General features: G+C 37.0%; 1 protein-coding gene across 11 annotated transcripts in view; it reads right to left on the bottom strand.

The window, feature by feature from the left end:
* The window catches only part of GOLGB1 (golgin B1), a 90,369-nt gene that overhangs the window by 24,652 nt on the left and 44,060 nt on the right, over positions 1–21,657 (bottom strand). For all 11 annotated transcript variants that reach the window (XM_042903419.1, XM_042903421.1, XM_042903418.1 and 8 more), the window contains 4 exons: positions 21,016–21,130; positions 18,514–18,587; positions 10,277–15,462; positions 7,535–9,449 (listed from right to left, as the gene is read on the bottom strand). In XM_042903419.1, the coding sequence (XP_042759353.1) occupies positions 7,535–9,449; positions 10,277–15,462; positions 18,514–18,587; positions 21,016–21,130 (7,290 nt within the window). The remainder of the gene's footprint in view (positions 1–7,534; positions 9,450–10,276; positions 15,463–18,513; positions 18,588–21,015; positions 21,131–21,657) is intronic.

The raw sequence follows: 21,657 nt of genomic DNA on the forward strand, positions 1-21,657 counted from the left end.
AATGAAATTTAAAGGAATATATCACCACCAAACCAGCCTTACAAGAAATGTTAAAGGGGACTCTTCAAATGGAAAGGAAAGACCATAAGCAGAAGTAAGAAAAGTAGGAAGCACAAAAGCAGTAAAATCAAGTACATCTATAAAAACCAGTCAAGGGTTTCACAAAATACAAATATGTAAAGTATGACACTATATACCTAAAACATGGAGGGGAGAGGAGAAAATTTTGGTACTTTTAGAATTAGTTCAAACTTAAGTGACCATCAGCTTAATACAGACTATTATATGCACAAGATGTTATATATAAACCTAATGGTAACCACAAATCAAGAAACTGGTAATAGACATGTAAAAAAATAAAATGAATCCAAGTATATCACTAAAGAAAGACAGCAAACCATGAGAGAAGAGAACAAGAAAGGAACAGAAAAGATCTACAAAAACAACTGTAAAACAAGCAACAAATTTGCAAGAAGTACACACCTATCAATAACTACCTCAAATGTAAATGAACTAAACTCTCCAATCAAAAAGCATGCAGTGACAGAATGGATAAAAAATCAAGACTCATCTAGATGCTGTCTAGAAGAGACTCATTTCAGACCTAAAGATACCTGCAGATTAAAATTGAGGGGGACAGAGAAACATGTATCATGCAAATAGATTTCAAGGGAAAGCTAGGGTAGCAATACTTACATCAGACAAAATAGACTTTAAAGTAAATACAATAACAAGAGACAAAGAAGGACACTCCATAATCATAAAGGGAACAATCCAACAAGATATAGCAATTGTAAATATTTATGCACCCACCATGGCACACCCAAATAAATAAAGAAGCCCACAACTTAAAGGAAGTAATCAGTAGTAATACAATAATAGTAGGAGACTTTAACACTCCAGTGAAATCGGACAGACCATCCAAATAGAAAATCAACAAGAAAACAGTGGCTTGAATGACATGCTGTACCAGATGGACCTAACAGACATACTCAGAACATTCCATCCTAAAACAGCAGAATATACATTCTTTTCAAGTGCACATAAAATATTCTCCAGAATATATCATGTTAGACCACAAACAAGTCTCAACAAATTCAAAATGAGTGAAGAGGTATCATGCATCTTTTCTGACAATGCTACATATAAAACTAGAAATCAACCCCAAGGAAAAAATCTAGAAAGAACACAAATACATAGAGATTATATAACATGCTACTAATGAATGAGTCAACCAAGAAATCAAAGAGGAAACTTACAAATACATGAAGACAAATGAAAATACAATGATCCAAAATCTTTGGGGTGCAGCAAAAGTGGTTCTAAGAGGGAAGTTTATAGCAAAACAGGCCTACCTCAAGAAGCAAGAAAAATCTCAAATAAACAGTCTAACCTTACATTTAAAGGATCTTTAAAAAAAGAATAACAAAAAAAATCTAAAACCAGCAGAAGGAAGGATAAAATAAAGATTAGAGCAGAAATAAACAAAATAGAAACTAAAAATACAATAGGAGAGATCAATGAAACCAGGAGCTGGTTCCTGGAAAAGACCAACAAAATTGATAAAATATTGGTGAGATTCATAAAAGAGAGAGAGAGAGAGAGAGAGAGGGAGAGAGAGAGAACTCAAATAAAATCAGAAATGAAAAAAGAAATGACCGACACCACAGAAATACAAAGGATTATAAGAGAATATTATGAAAAATTATATGCTAACAAATTGGGCAACCTAGAAAAAATGGATAAATTCCTATAAACATATAATCTACCAAAATTGAAGCAGGAAGAAACAGAAAATTTGAACAAACCAATACCAGCAAAGAAACTGAATCAGTAATCAACAAACTCCCAACAAACAAAAAAGTCCAGGACCAGACAGCTTCACAGGTGAATTCTACCAAACATTTAAAGAAGAGTTAACCCTGTTCTTAAACTATTCCAAAAAGTAGAAGAGGAAGGAAAGGTTCCGAATTCATTGTATGAGGCTAGCATTATCCTGATTCCAAAACCAGATAAAGACACCACTAAAACAGAGAACTACAGGCCAACTACTCTGATGAGCATAGATGCAAAAATCCTCAACAAAATATTAGCAAACTGAATCCAACAATATATTTAAAAAATCATTCACCATAATCAGAATTTACTCCTGAGATGCTGGAGGGTTCAATATTTGCAAATCAATCAATGTGAGATCTTTTCAATATCTGAAGAAAAAGCACTTGACAAGGTACAACATCCATTCATGACAAAAACCATCAGCAAAGCAGGTTTAGAGGGAACATACCTCACCATAATACAGGTCTTATATGAAAAACCCACAGCTAACATCATATTCAATGGGGAAAAACAGAGCTTTTCCCCTGAGGTCAGGAACAACATGAGGATTTCCTTTCTCACCATCACCACTTTTATTCAGCATAGTACTAGAAATCTTAGCCACAACAATCAGATTAAGAGAAAGAAATAAAAGGCATCCAAATTGGTAAGAAAGAAGTAAAACTTTCACTATTTGCAGATTACATGATACTATATATAGAAAACCCTAAAGATTCCACCAAAAACCTACTAGAACTGATAAATGAATTCAGTAACTTCACAGAATAAAAATCGATATACAGAAATCTGTTGCATTTCTATTTACTTAATGAAGCAACAGAAAGAGAAATAAATAAAACAATCCTATTCACAATTGCAACCAATAATAATGAAATACCTAGGAATAAAATTCACCAAAGAGGTGAAAGACCTGTACTCTGTAAACTATAAAAACACTGATGAAAGAAATTAAAGATCACACACACACACACACAAATGGGAAGATATTCTATGCTCACGGACTGGGAGAGCCAATATTGTTAAAATGTCTATACTACCCAAAGCAATCCTTAATCAAATGCAATCCCTATCAAAATACCAACAGCATTTTTCACAAAACTACAATAAATAATCCTAAAATTTGTGTGGAACCACTAAGACCCTGAATAGCCAAACCAAACTTAAAAAAGAACAAAATTGGAGCTATCACTCTCCCAGATTCCCAACTATACTACAAAGCTGTAATAATCAAAACACTATGGTACTGGCACAAAAACAGACACATTGATCATTGGAAAGAATAGAGCCCAGAAGTAAACCTATGATTTAATCAATTAATCTATGACAAATGAGGAAAAAGACAGTCTCTTCAACAAATGGTGCTGAGAAACTGGACAGCTACATCCGAAAGAATGAAACTGGACCACTTTCTTACACTATACACAAAAATAAATTCAAAATCGATTAAAGACCTAATTGTGAGACCTGAAACTATAGAAACCTAGAAGAGAGCACGGGCAGTAATTTCTTTGGCCCCAGCAACATTTTTTCTAGTTATGTCTCCTAAGGCAAGGAAAACAAAAGCAAATATAAACTATTGGGACTACATCAAAATAAAAAGCTTCTAGAGAACAAAGGAAAAAATCAACAAAAAAAAGACAACCTACTAAATGGGAGAAGGTATTTGTAAATGATACATCCACTAAAGGGTTAGTATACAAAATATATAAATAACTTATAAAACAACACCAAAAAACCCCCACACAATCCAATTTTTAAAAGGGCAGAAGACATGAACAGATATTTTTCCAAAAAAAGACATATGGCCAACAGACACATAAAAAGATGCTCAACATCACTAATTATCAGAGAAATGCAAATCAAAACCACAATGAGATACCTGTCAGAATGGCTAGAATCAAAAACACAAGAAACAACAAGTTTTGGTGAAGATACGGAGAAAAAGGAACCCTCACTCACTATTGGTAGGAATGTAAACTGATGGCATCTACTGTGGAAAACAGTATGGAATTTCCTCAAAAAATTAAGAACAGAATTACAATATGATCCAGTAATTCTACTACTGGATATTTATCCAAAGAATACAAAAATACTAATTCAGAAAGATATATGCATCCCTATGTTTACAGCAGCAGTAACACAATATCTAAAATATGGAAGGAATCCAAGTGGTCCATCAATAGATGAGTGGATAAAGAAGATGTATTTATATACAATGGAATAATAGTCACAGAAAGGAATGAAATCTCACCATGTGTAACATGAATGGGTCTAGAGTGTATAATGCTAAGTGAAATAAGTCAGTCAGAGAAAGACAAATACCATATGATTTTACTCATATGTGGAATTTAGGAAACAAAACAGTCAAAGGAAAAAGGAGGCAAAAAAGCAGACTGATGTTTACCAGAGGGGAGGTGGCAGGGGGATGGGTGAAACAGGTGAAGGGGAGGAGGAGTCCACTTATCCTGATGAGCACTGAGTAATGTATTGAATTGCTGAATCACTATATTGTATACCTGAAACTAATGTAACACTGTGCATTAATTACACTGGAATCTAAAAACAATTTAAAAAAAAAGAATGAAATGAGTATAGATAAAGGCAGCTCTGGAGATCTGCTCTCTACCCTTTAGGTAAACATTGTCTAAGTACTTATTTGATTATGGGAAAGTCCTAAGGAAGTTCGGACAGACTGAAAACTCTGGAATGTTTTCAGAGTTGTTTGTGACATTGTATTAGAATCCTCAGGGCTAATTCTCTGCCACTTGGACACTCAGACTTTCCCTTGAATAACTAAGTAGAGAACCAAAGTAAGCTAAATCCCTTTCGGATCTAAATCATTTCTGGAGTGGTCCTGAGGGAAAAGGAGTGTGTTGTAGAAAGAGGTGATAAACTGCTAGCCTCAGCTGAATGTTGAAACTGATAGTGGTTGACTTAAGATAGCTCCCATAACTATCATATATGCAGCCAGTGACTGAGAGACTATATGCTTCAATGCCCATGACATAGACTGAGAACAAGATATGAGGGAAAAGAGTTGATGGACAGTTAATGATACATTCAAGAAGTATGCAGAAGCACCTCAGCAGACTGCAGTGGGCCTCATTTGTAGTATCACCCAGTCAGACTGTCAGGCTTTCATGTGATTTATAACCCTGCCTAGGCTTTAGGATTCATTCATGGCAGAAATAAAGGCCTCAGTCTCAAATGTTTCCGTAACTCCCCTACGTGACAGTTTTACAAAATGGAAAAAACAGCGTTTTCAGTAACAACCACAAAAATAGAGAATGATCCCCAACTATGTTGATTACCTACCATATAGTTAATTAATTACCCCATGCTAAAAATCATAGGAAATACATACAAGTATAATACATGACACTTAACCAAGAGTTTAGAATCTAATCAGGGAAATATTAAGTGTATAGAAATTAAACACACACAGACACATACACATATATACATCAAGACAATATGGAACAAATCAAAGTACTAGAGAAGTACAAACAGAAGGCAATGGACAATTAAGTGATTTGGAAATACAACCAGAGAATTTGAGCTCCAGGGAGATGTTTAAATAGTGGGAAATATTTGCCCAACAAAGGAAAATTGAGAGAACATTTTGGTTCAGAGGATGGTAATGTGGAAGTACTAGATATGATTACTGCATAATGAGGAGTTCAGTTTGGCTGCAATGAAGATTATGAGTAATGGAGTAGTAACAAGGAAGGCTGGAAAGAAGGACCTGAACAAGATATAGGGTGTCAAATGCCAGAGGTTTGAATCCTAAGCCTATTCTAGAGTAATACAACTTTTAAAGATTTTTGAGCAGTATAGTAATAAGAAAGAAGAGCTTAAGATTTATTCAGTGATGATATATAAAATATACTGGAAAGGTGACAAACTCAAAGAAGCAGTATCACAACAGTTAAGTGTATAGTGTTAAGAACTTATCTTAAGATATCGATGATGGAAAGGAAAAAGATATTTGAAGCCCACTGTGAGTAAAGTGACAGACCTTGATGATTAAATGAAATAAAATCATGGATAGCTATGAGCCTTAGGGAACAGAAGAACACTACTATGAGTTATAGAAATGTAGAAATTATAAAATGCTGACTTGGCTTGTAAATATCCAGCAGACGAAAATATGGAATGGGGATTGAGAGATAGAAAGCATTGTGAGGTAGCAAGTTTAGTCCCCAGTGTTTACGATAAGTAGAGCAATTCATTAAACAAAACCTTGTCAATTAAGAATCTAACATAATAGCTTCCAGGAAAAAGATTTTGACTTCGAAGATAATCAAGTCCTGGGTGCTATAAACTACAGCTTTGAGGTATATACTGTCCTGATGAAAACCTTTCACATTTGCATTCTGAAAGCAATGAAAAAAGTTTAAGCTCCTAGGACAAAGTCTGCTGAACTGAAACTATTTTTAAAATATAAACAAATATGTACACATTGTATTGCTGTCAAAACAATAGCTGGAAAGAGGGGCTTTGTTTGGATTACAAAAATGAAAAAATTATCTATAAATGCTAGATATTAAGTGTAATATGAATGAACACATTGTCTACAAAGAAAAAGAAAAATTAGAACAAGTCTTTACAGGTAGGGGAGGGGCGCCTGGGTGGCTCAGTCGGTTGGGCATCTGACTTCAGCTCGGGTCATGATCTCACGGTTCGTGGGTTTGAGCCCCACATCGGGCTCTGTGCTGACAGCTCAGAGCCTGGAGCCTGCTTTGGATTCTGTGTCTCCCTCTCTCTCTGCCCCTTCCCCCACTCATGCTCTCTCTCTCTCTCAAAAATAAACATTAAAAAAAAATTAACAGGTAGGAGAAATGATCTCTTTACTCAGGCTAATCTTAAAAACTAGAATTTTCATATTCTGGACACTGGTCACTTTTTAAAATGGAAAATCCAACCTTTTGAAGCTCAGTTTATTTCCTATTTGGCCTAAGTACATGGCCTTGACAGAGTCAAGAACTGTCATGAAAGTGAAGGCAGTAATGTCACAAAGCAGAACCTGGCTTGGCTCATATAGTTCCAATTTTTGCCTCTGAATCTTGATAACCTGGAAGTTTTTAAGAAAACAGACCTCGATTAAACTACTGGATCCTGCTAAAAGCAGCAAAATTTTAGTATTAGAGATCCTCATTAGCTTTCTCTCAGATTGAAAAAAAGTTGGGTATTAAACTTATTTAAATTAACCATTTTTACATTTAACTTTTTTGTGACAAATTAGGGTTGAGTTATATGTAATTATGAGATGAACTGAATCCTCTCTACCCTTAATTCTACCAGATGACCTATTGCTAAACTGTCACTGTAAGAAGGCACTGAATGATCCCTATACCTTCATTCATTGAACTATGACAAATTCTGGAAATATTTATGTGTGTGTTTAAAATATATAAAACAGCCTCCATCTCTTCATTCTTTTGTAACCAATGGAGAGTTTTGTGCACAGAAAATTTGTAATTGTTTTTAAATGGAATGGCAGATTTAAAGTAATTTAAGTAATGTCTGTGTTTCTCTAAGAGCACACAGAATCTGTGAGATGGATAATACTGTCTCAGAGTTCCCAGATAATATGTATAAGAATGTGCTTATCTTTTTTTCCATGGAGACGAAAATTATAAAGAAAGGCTCAAAAACTCCCAAACAAAGACCAGAAAGAGAACCAGACACTCACTAGTCGGTCTCTGTCATTTTGGAGTGATGACATAGCTTTTTTTAAACTCTGGACTTCAGCTAGGCTGGTCACAGGCTGGGCCGCAGACCTCTGCTTCCCCTCCTCCAACTTGCGGAATTTCTGCAGTTCATTCAACAGGTGATCTCTCTCATTCTGTAGACTGGCCATAGCCTTGGAAAAGGACTGCACTTGACTGTAAGAATCTTCTAGTTGTGAGGACAAGTGAAGCAGTTGCTCATCTTTGGACAAAAGCTGTTGGTTAAGTTTCTCAAGGTGAGGCAAGCTGCTATCCTCAGTGGAGTTCGCTGAAAGGGCAGCTTTAGAAACAAGAGCATCTCTCTCCCTGCTTAAGAGGCCCTGTTCTTCTCTCAGCTGTGCCAGCTCCTCGAGACTGGCCTCGTATTTCCTTTTCAGTTCATCAAGCTCCTCATTGGCATGATCCCTGCTATTTTGTAGGGAGTTCATAGACCTTCCGAAAGACTGGATTTGTGCTGTGAGATCTTTATTTTCTTTGGTGACCATGAGTAATTTCTGTTCCATCTCCACTAGATCTCTTGCTAGCTCTGCCACTCTCTCTTCTGCAGTTTCTGTTTCATTTCGCATTATCCCGGCATCATGGTGAAGATGCTTTAATTCTTTCTTCAGTTTATCTTCAATTTCACCCACTTTCTTGGCAGCTTCCTTCTGAACACAAATCAACTCCTTTTCCAGTTCTGTAATTCTCTTCTGAGAGGAGGAAAGGGTAGTACTTAACTTCTGTACTTCTTCTTCTTTTACTTTTAATTGGGCCTGAAATATCCCTAAAGTTCCTTCTTCTTGCAAGGCTGTCAACTGTTTCTTTAGTTGAGATATAGATGCATTCAAGCTCTCAATCTCTCTAGACAAACTTTGTTTCTCCTCCTCTAGAGCAAGTGAGGACCTCCGCAGATCCTCCTTTGCTTCCTCAGACTCCTTCAGCTTTCCTTCCAATTTAGCACATTCACTTTTTAGCTCCTTATTCTGCTGAAGTTGGGCTTCAAGTAGTTGTTTTTGCTGGCAGTCCTTTCTTGATATCACTTGGTTCAGGTCTTCTCTATACTGGATCAGTTCTGCATCTAATTTGGCATTCTCAGAATTGAGATCATCCATATGACTTCTCAAGCATCGAATTTCTTCTTTAAGCTTGTTATTCTCAGCAGCAGCTTCTTGGATGAGTTGATCTTTTTCCAAGATGACAGAGAGATGTCGCTCTTCCAGCTGTTGGTAGTCGCCTACTATGCGGTCTCGGTCATCCTGGAGAGAAGACATGGATTTAACGAAGGAATTCAACTGAGCCTTCTGCTGCAAGTTTTCCTTCTTGATGGTTTTCAGTGTTTCCATAAGCTGGTTGGTTTTGTCAACAGCTTTTTTGTTCTCCTCTTCTAAGACAATATTCTCCTCTTCCTCCTGGGACAACAGGTTTTCCAATTCTTTAATTTCTTTATTATGTTGCTGATGTAGTTCAGCAACAGCTACTTGGATTGCCTGTTCCTTGGCAGAAAGCAGGCTTATAATCTTCTGCTCCTTCATGCTTATTTCTTCATGCAGCCTACTAGTCAGTTGTCTGGAGGCCTGAAGATCAGTCTCTAGCTGTTCATAACTGAACTTACAATTCTGGATGTCAGCCTCTTGCTGCTTTATGATCCCTTCCAAATTCTCTTTCTTTTCCTTACATTTTTCTAAAGAATTATTTAAATCAGTCGACTGGTCTCTGAGAATCTTAAGTTCTGATTCCAACTTAGCTAATTCATTCTGAGAACTGTGGTACAGATGCCGAGTCTCTTCTAGCTGGGACAAAAGTTCTTTGTTTTCCCCTTGCAGAGTATCACAGACCTTTTGTTGAAGCTGGACCTCTGTCTGGGCCTTGGACTCCCAAATTTGCTTATCATGTTCAAGCCTGGAAAAAAAGAGAGGAGGTCATTAATTACAGATTTCAAGGAAAAACTACCTGATGCCTAAGGAACACATACAACAAGTACTCAGACCTACAAATGAATCAATATTTATGATTCAAGGTGCTCATCCTTTTAATGAAGAGATATTAGTTCTATTGAGTGCTCTGTATCAAAGGTATATTGTACCTAAGGGTATTTCAGTCATAAACTCCCAAATATGTTGCTGATTTTAGTGGCATGACTTTGCACACTCTAGAAAGCAATATTTTCTATTTTGTTTTACTTTGCTCCAGACAAGCTAATGTCTAGCTTCTTAAAGGAATTATCTTGGTGTGACAGACCATGAGGAAACCTGTCTCAGAGCAGAAAAATCCTATTAAAAGTGGAGGAGTACCAAGTGTTAGTTCCTGAGCTTGAAAAGTGATATAAAATTGGTGTTAGAGGAAAAGAACTCTAACAGGTATATGCAGTATGAATTAATGTGAAATATAGGGAAGAGAAAAGAGGAGATCATTTAGGAAGCTAAAGCAGTCATTTGGGAGTACCACAGTAAAAACCCAGACAAAGATAGTGGAAATGAAAACGAAAAGGGAGAAATCAAAGAGATCTCTCAATAGAAAGATGGGAAGAGAAGCAAACATGGATATTTCACCTTAATACTAGTCAAAAATCACTGAAAAAAAAAAAAAAGAAGTGAGGGAGAATATAGCTTCTAGAGAAGTCTAAGCCAAAATGAGTCCTGTAATATCAAAGGCAATAGAAATAGTTTAAATAGTGACTTTCTTTGCCTTCAGTTACATTTAGAAGAGCATAAAACTTATCCATTTACCTGGAAATGTTGATCTTCAATTCTTCCATGTGGATGGACATCTGCCTAAGCTGATCCTTTAGAACACTGCAATTCTCCTCTTTGAGTCTAATTTCTTCTTCTTTTGTTTGAATAGCATCACTGAATTTCCTCTCCCACTTCTTGGCTTCATCTATTACCCTGTCCCGATCATCCTGGAGGGAAGACATGCTCTTAGTGAAAGCTGCAAGCTGGGCCACAGTACTATCAAGGTTTTCCTGAAGTTGCTTAACTTCCTTGTCTTTCTTGTTCAGAGTAATCTGAACCTCTCCAAATGTCTCTTCCAAGTGGACTTTCTCTCTACGCAAAGCATCCAGTTTCTCTTGCATGTTCTTCTTCTCTTTCAGGTGTTTCTCTTCTACCTGCTCCAGTCTCCGCTCCAGATCTTCATCTTTTTGTTTCATTTGGCTTTTAACTGATTCTTTGTTGGACTGAAGTTCCTTTTTCAACTTGAGATTATCTGCTAGGACCCTTGCTGCTTCACTTTGAGTGTCATCTAGCAGTACTTTGAAGCTAGCCAATTCTGTTTCTGCCTTCTTGCGGTGTTCATTGGCTTGAGCCAGATTTTCTTTGGTTATTTCCAAATCTTTTTGGGACTCTGTTTGAACAAACTCTAGGGCCTTTACAGTTCTCTCCAGAGCACTAATTTTCTCTTGATACCTGATGCAGTCCTTCTGCAGCTGCTTTACTTCTTGTTGTTTTTCTTTTAACAGCTCTTGAAGTTCCTTTGCATGGCTTTTATTGCCAGGTTCCTTCTGAGCACCTTGTATTTTCTCCAAATATTCCTTTCGTATTTCTGATTCCACCTTAGTTTTCTCCTTGACTAACTGCTGCTTTTCTTCTTCCAATTCACTCACACACTTTTTAAGGTTCTGCATTTCGGATTCCAGTAGCTCATTTTTTATTTGGGCATCTGTAACATCCTGATAGTAATTGCCAATGCTTCCATTAAGTTCTGCTAATTGATTCATAAGCCTCTCTTCCAAATCATCTTTCTCTTCTTCTGCTGTCTCCTTTAGCTTGGTAACTCTGGCAAGTTCTTCTTGCATTTGCTGATTTGATAGGTTTATTTTGGTTATTTCTTCCTGAAGTATTTTTAGTTCATCATCCTTTGCTGATATTTGACTCTGTAAGGTACTTCTCTCATTTTCTAAAGTCTGGTTAAATTCTCTTTCTTTCTGCTTCTCTTCCTCTAATTCAGCAATTTTTTCTTTGAGCTGATCAATCTGCTGCAGGCAGTTATTAATTTCGTCATTTGAACTGACATTCTCATTTTCATCAGGCTTCTTGGCACTGTTCTCAGATGGAACAGATTCTGAATATTCAGTCCTTGTGCTCATGTTCAGAGAGCTTTGTTCATTAGAATCACCTGGGACAGACTGTGTTGTCCCTTCAAAGATATCCCTTTGGTTATCAGGTTTCTCAGTGGCCTCCAGGCTACCTTGTTTGGATACAGTACCTTCAACCTGATGCTTTAAATCTCGAACCTCTTCACATAGAGAGTCCTTCTCAGTCATTAAAGCCTCAAACTCCTTGGAAAGGGTTTTATACTCTGTTTTGACCCTTTCCAGTTCTTCTTTCAAGTTGGAATTGGAAGAAAGAAGTGCTTCCACATCATCATTCGATGTACCTCCTCCAGAATGTACCTCTGCTCTAAGCCGGTCATTCTCTTCTTCCAATTCTAGGATTTTCTGTTGTTTAGATTTAGCAAACTTTCTCATCTTTTCTTTCATTTCCTCCATTTCCCGTTCAGCTTCCTGTAATTGCTTCTCTGCCTCTTTCTTGTTTGCTTCTGTGCTTCTCAACTTGCCATACAGTTCTTGCTTCTCTTGCCTCACAGTTTCCACGACATGCTGAATCCTTTCTGCCTCATTACTAACATTCTCATATGACTGCAGAAGGATTTCATACTCCTTTTGTAACTCTTTGTGTTTCTCTTGCCACTCAGCGCTTTCTGCAATCTTAGAACATTTCAAAGATTCAATTTCCTTCACTAAGTTTTTCTTGTCTTCAGTAAGATCCTCCAGAGCTAATTTCAGACTTTCACAAGAGCCACTGAGACTTTGATTTTCCATTAAAGATCTGTCCATTTCTGTAATGAGCTTGTCTCTTTCTTCCTGAAGAAGAGCTAACTTTCCTAAGAATGTATCTTTTTCTTTATTTTGAGCAGAAACTTGGCTTTCCACATCTGCCAGAGACTTAGTGAGATGTTCAATGGTTTCTCTGGCCAAAGACAATTCCTCTTGAAGACTTTTGTTTTCTTTTAGCGCTTCTTTTCGGGAAATAAGAGCAGCTTGCAGTTTCCTCTGTATTTGTTGCTTTGCTTTACTTTCTTCCCCAGTCTCCTCTGGTTTTTGCTTCATTTCACAAAGTTCCACCTGCAACTGCTTTATCTTCTCATCATGTTCTTTGGCTTGCATTTCCAGCTGTGTATGGAGAGCCTTGATTAAATCCTCTTGTTCCATTATCTCTGTCTGTACTTTCATAAGCGCCTCTTCTTTCTCACTAAGCTGTCCAGAAAGGTATCTAACTTCTTCTTCCTTTTTGCTTAGGAGTTTCTGCAATTCATCTAGTTCAGGCTGTAATTCTCTTAAATGTTCTAATCCAGCAATTTCTAGCTGACTGCTTTCCAACTTCTGCCTCAGGCTTTCTGCATGGGTTTCAGCCTCATGGGATGCTGTCTTCAGGCTCCGGATTTCCAAATCCTGTTTATTTATCTGCTCTTGTAACTGAAATACCTCTTCTGATTTTTTAGTGAGCTCACTTGTCACAGAACTAATCTTCAATTCCAACTCCTCTTTCTGGGCCTCTATCTCTTTCAGCTGGTTCTTAATCTGGACAACAGAAGTACTGCTCTGCAGAGCATCTGCATCTCTAGGAGAAAGCAAGTCAGATTCTGAAACAGATTGAGCAGGTTGCTGCTCTGTGGCTTTGAATAAAGGTTCTTTTAAACTTTGATTTGGAGGTCCTGGATCCTGCTGGTCGATGCTCAGGAGTTTTCTGTCTACAGACTCCTTTACTTGAATCTGGAGTTGTCTTAGTTGGTCTCCGATGTCCTCATTTTCCTTCCTCTGCTCATCAAATTGATCTCGTAAGTGATTATAATCATCCTTCTGTTGCTTTAGTTCCTCTCTAAGATGTCTTTCTTTTTCTTGTGCCTTCTGTAGAATCGCCTTTCGAGAGGTTAACACCTCCTGTAGTTTCTTTTGAAGTTGCTCCTTTTCTTTTTCAAGGTCCAGCATCTTTTCTTCCAGCTCTGGTTTCCAGTGTTCTCCACTGCCCACACCAGGTGGACTGATGGCCACTGTTTCTTTTACAGGTGCTGCTGAGTCTCCATCACCTACATCCTTGTTACCTGTGGTTAACTTTTGGATAACTGCTTGGTTTTCAATGATTTCTGCTTGCAGCAAATCTATTTTGTTTGTCTTCTCTTGCAGGTTCTGATTCATCTGTTTGATCACAGCCTGTAACTCTTCTTCAGCTGCTACCTTCTCTTCTAAATCCTTCCTTACATGCTCTAGCTCCACCTCTTTCTCAGATATTATCTGTTTTAAAGAAATTTCTATTTCTTGGCACTTAGCAGTCACACATTTTTCTGAGTCTTCTTTGCTTTCTTTGTCTTCTTCCATTTCTCTCTTCTCACTCTCATTGAGTGGGATCTCTTTCGTAGATTCATCTTTCACTTTGGCCAATTCCTCTTCTAATCTACTGACTCTCTGTAGAAGTTCCTTTCTGTTAATAAGAGCTGCCTGGAGCTTTCTCTTTCTCTGTTCACTTTCTTTCTTTACAAGGTCTAATTCATGCTGAAGTTCTTCTTTACTTAGGAGCCCTGCTGGGTTCAGCTCATCATAATTCTGTTTAAGGCCAGAAACAACTTCTTTATCTTCTTCTATCTGCTCTTTTTTTGCCTCTTCAGCCCTGGATAATAAGTTCAACTGTTCTTTAAGAGTCTTAATTTCAATCCCAAGAGAAAACTTCTCCTCATTAAGCTGAACCATTTTCTCAGTCATACTGAAGCTGATTTCCGTCACTTGCTGATCCTTCTCTATGATGGTTTGTCGGAGGGTTTCCACATCTCTTTTTTTCTCTAATAAGAGTTGATCCATTTTTGCTATTTCAAGTTCCTTCTGTGAAAGAGCCTGAGAAAGTTCTTCCATCTTATTTGATATATTCCTTACACATTCTGCGCCTTCAAGAACTTCATTTTCCTTCTTCTCCAGCTGGCTTTGCAGGCTTTTTATCAGTGCACTCTGCTCAGAAAACTGAAGCTGCAAACCATCGAGTTCATTCTGCAAAACTTCAATCTTCACATCTTTAGATTTGGCTTCTATGCTGAGACTGTGGATCTGTTCAGTAAGCAAGTTGTGATGAGTCGTTTGACTTTCATAGTCAAGTCTTCTTTGCCTTTCTGCTTCTGCAAGGCTCACTTCCAGTTGTTGTACCTGAGCCCTCAGTTCCATTACCACACTAAGTTCCTTCACCTGAGAGAGAAGTTGGTCTCTTTCTTCAGACAAAGCAGTGAATGCACTGTTGGTATTTTCGGCATTTTTCCTAAACTCATCAATCAACTGGGTTAGGTTGCTGATTTCTTTAGTTTTCTCATCTAAATTTTCCTCATAGATTTCCTCTGCTTTATGAGAGCTTATCTCGAGCTCCAAAATTTGCCTTTTTAGCCTTTCCAATTCATCCTGGTGACACTGACAAATTCCTGGTACAGCAGAAAGGGATTTATCAACATCATCCTGTTTGGTTGATTTTAATTCCATTTCAGTGTCATTTAAAGATATATCTTCAGATGTTCTATTTTGATGTTTAGTACTCATCTGCTTTTCTTTTTCAAGTGTTGGAAGACTGCTCCCTTCATGTGGCATTGGGGGAAAATGTTGCCCTGTATCTTCAGGCAATACTTTCATGCTAACTGTAAGTATTCCTTCACTTTCTGCCTGCTTCATTTCTTTCTGGTCAGGGACCTCAGCGTCCTCCTCGGCCTTTTTCCCCTGGAGCTGCAGCTTAAGAAATGCAATCTCTTCTTGAGCTTCTTTCATTTCCAGCAATAAAACGGACAGTTCTTTATGTTTCTGAGAAAATGTGTTGTCTAAGACATCCTGTCCACTCTCCTCAGCAGAAGAGCTACTCTTGCCGAGTCCGGTAATATCAACCATGTTGACCTATTTTTTAAAAAAGAAAGGAAAAGCCTCAATCAGATGTCTTATAAGAAAGAGCCTAACTAAAAACTCATATTTCAGGCATTTTTCAAAACCTGAAAATCTCTAGTCCAAACCTCCTTCCATAAAGCTGCTAAATACTTTTAAAATCAGTTATTATTTCCCAAACTGGACCTCTGTGTGAGAGTACCCTGTCAATCCTATATTGAGGTCAAGCCATATTCATAAGACCTATATAGTAGCCTGGAACTCCTTTTCTGGATATCCCGTACTTGGGAAACTTTTTCTTTAGATTAAAATTCCTATTTGTTTCTCTTGAGAATTGCTTAAAAATAAAAAGAAAAGCAGGAAATGCATTAAATTTTGCTTGATCCCACACCAAAAAGGAAGGTATGAGATCCTTTTTCCTAAACTATCCGTTGAAATGGGAAATATTACATAAGATAGCCATTACCACCAGATAAGTGGATCATTAAACAAGTAGGTTGAGATAAACTACCATAATCAAATAACCAAAAAGAAGTTCCACTGAGGGGTGGGTATGAAATTACAGACTTGTCTGACAAAATATTAACCATTATTATTACAAAGATAGCTGTGTTAGACTGCTTAATCCATATACATTGTTTCTATAATTGTCTTCCTAGGAAACAAAATCAGTGAATCTCCTGGTAAATTTCATTAGAACTTTACTAAATTGAGTTTGGAGACAGTGTACACAATGAAATCTCCACCTTTGCCAACAGCACCATTTTTTTTCCCCCGAAAAAAATTCCAATTTGATAGGAGGGAAAAATCCCCACAGGACTGTCAAATAATGTAGTGGCCAAGAGTACAAGCTCTGCAATCCAACTGAGTTCACATCTTAGCTCTGCCATTTACTAGCAAAAGCTGGCACACAGTAAGTATCCAATGAATATTAGCTACTATGTTGGTAACATTCTCAGCCATTGAATAAGAAAAAATATTCATCACTTTAAAATTATTATTTCAAGAAAGGTTATAATTTTTCATAAGCATTATTTTTAATCATTTAAAATTCTCTGCTGTCTGCATTATTCATAATCAAATTTCTGGAGATTAACACTGGACAGAGTATTTAAGCACATGGAAAAAGCTCCTTTTATAATTTCTTCAGGTCACATGCTTATTTATCCATCCCTATATACACTAAAGACCTGATATAGTCAAGACATCACTTTCTGCCAGAAGACCTCAATATAATTCCTTTTTTGTTCTCTCTCTCGGCCTAAGTATATTTGTTTCCTCTTCTCCATCATGCCAGTTCACTCACTCTCTTCCTTCCCTTGGTCACACCCTCTGCTGCTCTCCATGAGATCTACTAAGTTCAATCAACTTTTTGGCTCAGGTGAAAAATCAATGTTATCCCTAAGACATATACCCAATGTTATACCAGAGAACTTTGTTTTTTCCAGCCACTCTCATTACTTTTTCTGCTAATACTAGCCTTTCCCTTTCAGCTGAGCTTACACTTTCTATGCACCTTTTCTACTCACTTTCTCTTACCCCAAAGGATTATCTTAGGCACCCTTCCTTTTGCAATTTCTTTGTGTGTGTGTGTGTGTTTTTTTTCCCCTTTCTTTTCCCTTGTTCTCTGTTTTTGTGTTCTCCCTTCTGGTATTGTTTTTCTTTTTCTTTTTTTTTTAATGTTTTTATTTATTTTTGAGACAGAGAGAGAGAGAGAGAGCATGAGCAGGGAGGGGCAGAGAGAGAGGGAGTCACAGAATCCGAAGCAGGCTCCAGGCTCCGAGGTGTCAGCACAGAGCCCAACATGGGGCACGAACTCACGGACCGTGAGATCATGACCTGAGCTGAAGTCAGACGCTTAACTGACTGTGCCACCCAGGAGCCCCTGTTTTTCTTTTTCTTAAGAAATTAGCATCTTTCTTACCTGTTCCTCTTTTTTGATCTAAGTTGTCTTGTTTTCACTAGATACTACTGCTAAGCATCTTAAAACATTAAGCAACTGCTTGGCCAAACACGACTCATTTTTACTCTGTCAGTATCCATATAATGCTATAACTTTCAAATTTTAGTTTCCTTTTGCCAAGTTTGTGAACAGCACATCAGCAGTCCCATAAAAAAATACTAAATATAAGTATAATGGTTAATTTTATTGTCAACTTTGCTAAAGCATAGTACCCAGATACGTGGTCAAACATTATTCTAGAATTATTCTACATGTGTCTGTGAAGGTATTTTTTAGGTGAAATAAACATTTAAATCAGTAGGCTTTGATTACCCTCCACAATGTAAGTGGGCCTCATCTAATCAGTTGAGGCCTTAACCAAAAAAAAAAAAAAGAAAAAAAAAAAAGACTGACACCTCCAAACAGAGGGAATTCTGCCACCAGACTGCCTTTAGACTCGAACTGTAACTCTTCCCTCGGTCTCTACCCTGCTGGCCTACCCTCTAGATTTTGGATTTGCTAGCTCCCACAATTGCATGAACTAATTCCCTTAAAATAAATCTCTCTCTCTACATATATACACACTCCCTATTTTGTTTCTCTGAAGAACTCTAATATAATTAAGCAGACACTTCTATTAAGAAGTTACATTATTCTTCAAGGCCACTTATGACTCTATCACTGACTTCTTAAAACAACAGAATATTTAGGAATCACACATTCTTATAAGTAATTTCAGGTTATAAAAAGCACCATTCTTCAAAAATACTCTTTTTAATATAATCCTAAATGAAACTATGCCAATTTAGTGGAGGGGAACTAGAGATTTTATCTAATCTCACTGAGAAACTTTTCCGAGATGGGCAAAGAAGTTGAGATAAATAATAACCCAGTATGAGAAAGGAATTATCAAATCCCAAACAAATGGCTACTATACTTGTATTCTGGTTCAGGACAAATAAAAAAAAAAATCCAATATTTTGATATAAATGAGACCAAATGGGAAATAATAACCATTATAACTTTCTCTGTCAACATTAGAAAGTTGCTGAAATGTTTAGGTTTGAAGCTAACTTCTCTTGATCTAGTTCACATTCTGGTTATTTTAAGAACATATCACTTACCTCACTGACTTCTCTATCTGCCTCTCCACTTCTATTCTGAGCCTCCAGGAGAGTAATCTGAGAAGACAGTTTTTCTGAAAGTCACAAAATAAATATCCTTAGATGATTTATGTAGAGTGTTTGAGAAAACAGAGACATGATTGTGTGTGAGGCTATTTGAGATGCATGATATAATCCAAGAGGAAAGAAATAAACAAAATAGTTTTGGGAAGATAAAAGGCTTATTTTATCAAAAAGAAATGGCAAGAGAAGACGTGATATAAGACAGAATGGTGGGGAAAAAGACAGAATGGTTCTAGGTGATGATAGTTAATCTGAATGAAGTATATAAATAGTGGAGGGCTTTAGAGGAGAAGGATGCCAGAGCATGTGAAGAGTAGCAGCTATTTCTGTGGCACAATTTGGGACTTCTAGGGTAATAAATTTGCCTTGATTTATCCATAACCCTACTGTGTTCATAATATACATCTTACATTCATACAGCACTTAAAGGTCTTCAATGTTCTTTCACATATGTTTATAAAGACATCAAATTTTAGCACTAGAACACAGCTATCTAATCTCCTCAATGACCATATAAAGAAACATTGAAATGACATGACCTACAGCTAGTTCACAGAGAGCTGGGATCATAATCCAATCTTCTAAGTTCTACCCCATGTTCTATTTTGATACATATATCTAAAAAGGGTAGTAGTACCTTGGAGGATAAAAACACTGAGTATTAACATGCCCCCAAGAAGTTTATACACTTTCTGAGAAGCTAAGACAGATATGTTAAAGGTAAAAAAAGCATTTTATACTACATCTAAATGTCTTAACATGACCTACATGGGCTCTCATGAGTTGACCCCACCTATTCTACAACCTTTTCTTCTGCACTGGCCTTTTTTTGCTCACTCTCCTCCCAAAATACTGGCTTTATTTCTGTCTGCAAACATATCAAGTTTATTCAGATTTCATGGTATTTGCACTGCTTTTTTCTCTGCTTGGAATGCTTCTTGCTTGGCCTTTTTGAATGGCTGTCCCCTTTTCTTCATTCAGGTTTCAAGTTCTCAGAGAGGCCTACCCTAATGACTCTAATGTTGCTTTCCTCTCTCCCCAGGCATACTTGCAGTTATCTATTTTATTTTTATCCTAATACTTATCATGTTCTGAAATTTTCTTATTTATATATCTGTTCATGGCCTATCTTCCCCTGTAATGTGTTAGGCAAGTTATCACAGCAACTAGATTACTGCTTGGCACATAGAATAGGTACCACAGAAATCTGCTAAATGAATGAATGACAATTCATGAAACAAATGAATTTGAGACAGTATATAATGTGTTCAGACATCTCACAAGATTATTTGAGGAAGAGGTACAGTGGTAGAAATGGAAGTGCAAAAGGGGAGTTGAATAGAATATGACACATAAAGCAAAGGTAACCTAAAACCAAACACAAAAACTAATACAGAAAACCTTAAGGGCAGTGATCCTTGCAGGAAAAAGCAAAGAGAATGGAACTTGTGTAACACCTCTAAACTATAATGAGCTATATGACAGTGATAGGCACTGTTTGCAAAACTGCAAAATAAGCATCATGGATAAAGTCTCAAAGAAGTGCTTTAAGTGGGTTGATTAATGAGCTGAATTTGTGGTGTTCTTTATATATTAGCAATGGTGGGAATAGTCTAATACAGATATATAATCCCCAGCTAAGTAGAACTGAAAAATGGTTAACGTGGAAATACTGTCTCTAGAGTTTAAGAAAGGTACAAACTTGGGGCACCTGGGTGGCTCAGTTGGTTAAGCATCCAACTTCAGCTCAGGTTATGATTACACAGTTCGTGAGTTCAAGCCCCTTGTTGACAGCTCACAGCCTGGAGCCTGCTTCAGATTCTGTGTCTCCCTCTCTCTCTCTGCCCCTCCCCCACTAGGGCTCTGTCTCTCTCTCTTTCTCAAAAGTAAATAAACATTAAAAAAAATAAAAAGAAATGGTACAAACTTTACTTGGTAAAGTACCCTAGTTGAGGTCTGAAAGATGAGTAAGAATTAGCCTGACTAAAGGAAAGGGATAGGGTTGTAAGTAGTATATAGCATGAGCAAAACTCAAAATGTTTTCTACTTTTGGACCTTTATTTTACACTGATCTCTGTTACTTCATCCCCAAAATGTATTACCGGGAATACCCTTTCTCTCATCATTTTGCCTCTTTAAAAATTCATCCTCTTATTAAGGTCCTATTCAAGCCATGCTCCTGAAAAGATCCCTTGACCACTCCAAAATACTGATATCCTACAGCATTTACATCCCATAATGTAAAATGTTATACTTACATAAACACGGGTATGATGCTCTAATTGTTCATTGTGTATTAGTCCTATCTTTAATAACCACCAGCTGTGCTAAGATCATTGTCATCGAATCAGAAAATCTACATGTTATACATGTATAGTGATAAAAGTAGAAGCATGTGGGTTGAGAAGACAGAGAATTATGGTTTTCATTTATACGTACCATTCTCAGCTTTCAGCTCCTCCAGCTCTATAGAACTAAGGAGCAAAGCTCTCTTTTCATTCTCTAGTTCTATCACTTTCTTCTGCAAAAAGGCAATATTCTCCTCAGTGACTACCTAAAATGTAGAAAGACAACAAATCAATGATTCTCAGTGAAAAACCCTCACATAATGCCCAGATAGCCTCTGGCATTTTTGTCTCCTAAAAGTTCTCCAGCCACGAAAATACTTTAAATATGGCATCTACGTATTTGCCTAGCTCATCTTTAAAGTAATGCTTTTTATCAGAAGATAGAAAAATTTTCACACAAACTTCTAGTTCATTGGCTTTCAAATTTAAGAATAGGCACTGGATTACAAAGACAGAAATCTCAAGTCTATTGCACAAGAAAAAACATTTTCAGGTCCATAAGTAACATTACCAAGTTTGCTTAATGCCACTTGATAACCAGATCACTCTCTTGTAGGAGACTAAACATGAAGAAGAACAGGGACAAAAGTTAATATATAATCTTTAAAAAGAAGAAGAGCCATAACTGTTTTTTTTTTTCCCAAGGATAATAAAAATTATCTTGTGCTTCATTTATGCATCCATATTGGTTTCGTTTTCCTAGTGAGGCAAATATCTCATTAGGACACATCTT

This window comes from Panthera leo, chromosome C2 (genome assembly GCF_018350215.1).
Source record: "Panthera leo isolate Ple1 chromosome C2, P.leo_Ple1_pat1.1, whole genome shotgun sequence".
NCBI lineage: Eukaryota > Metazoa > Chordata > Mammalia > Carnivora > Felidae > Panthera > Panthera leo.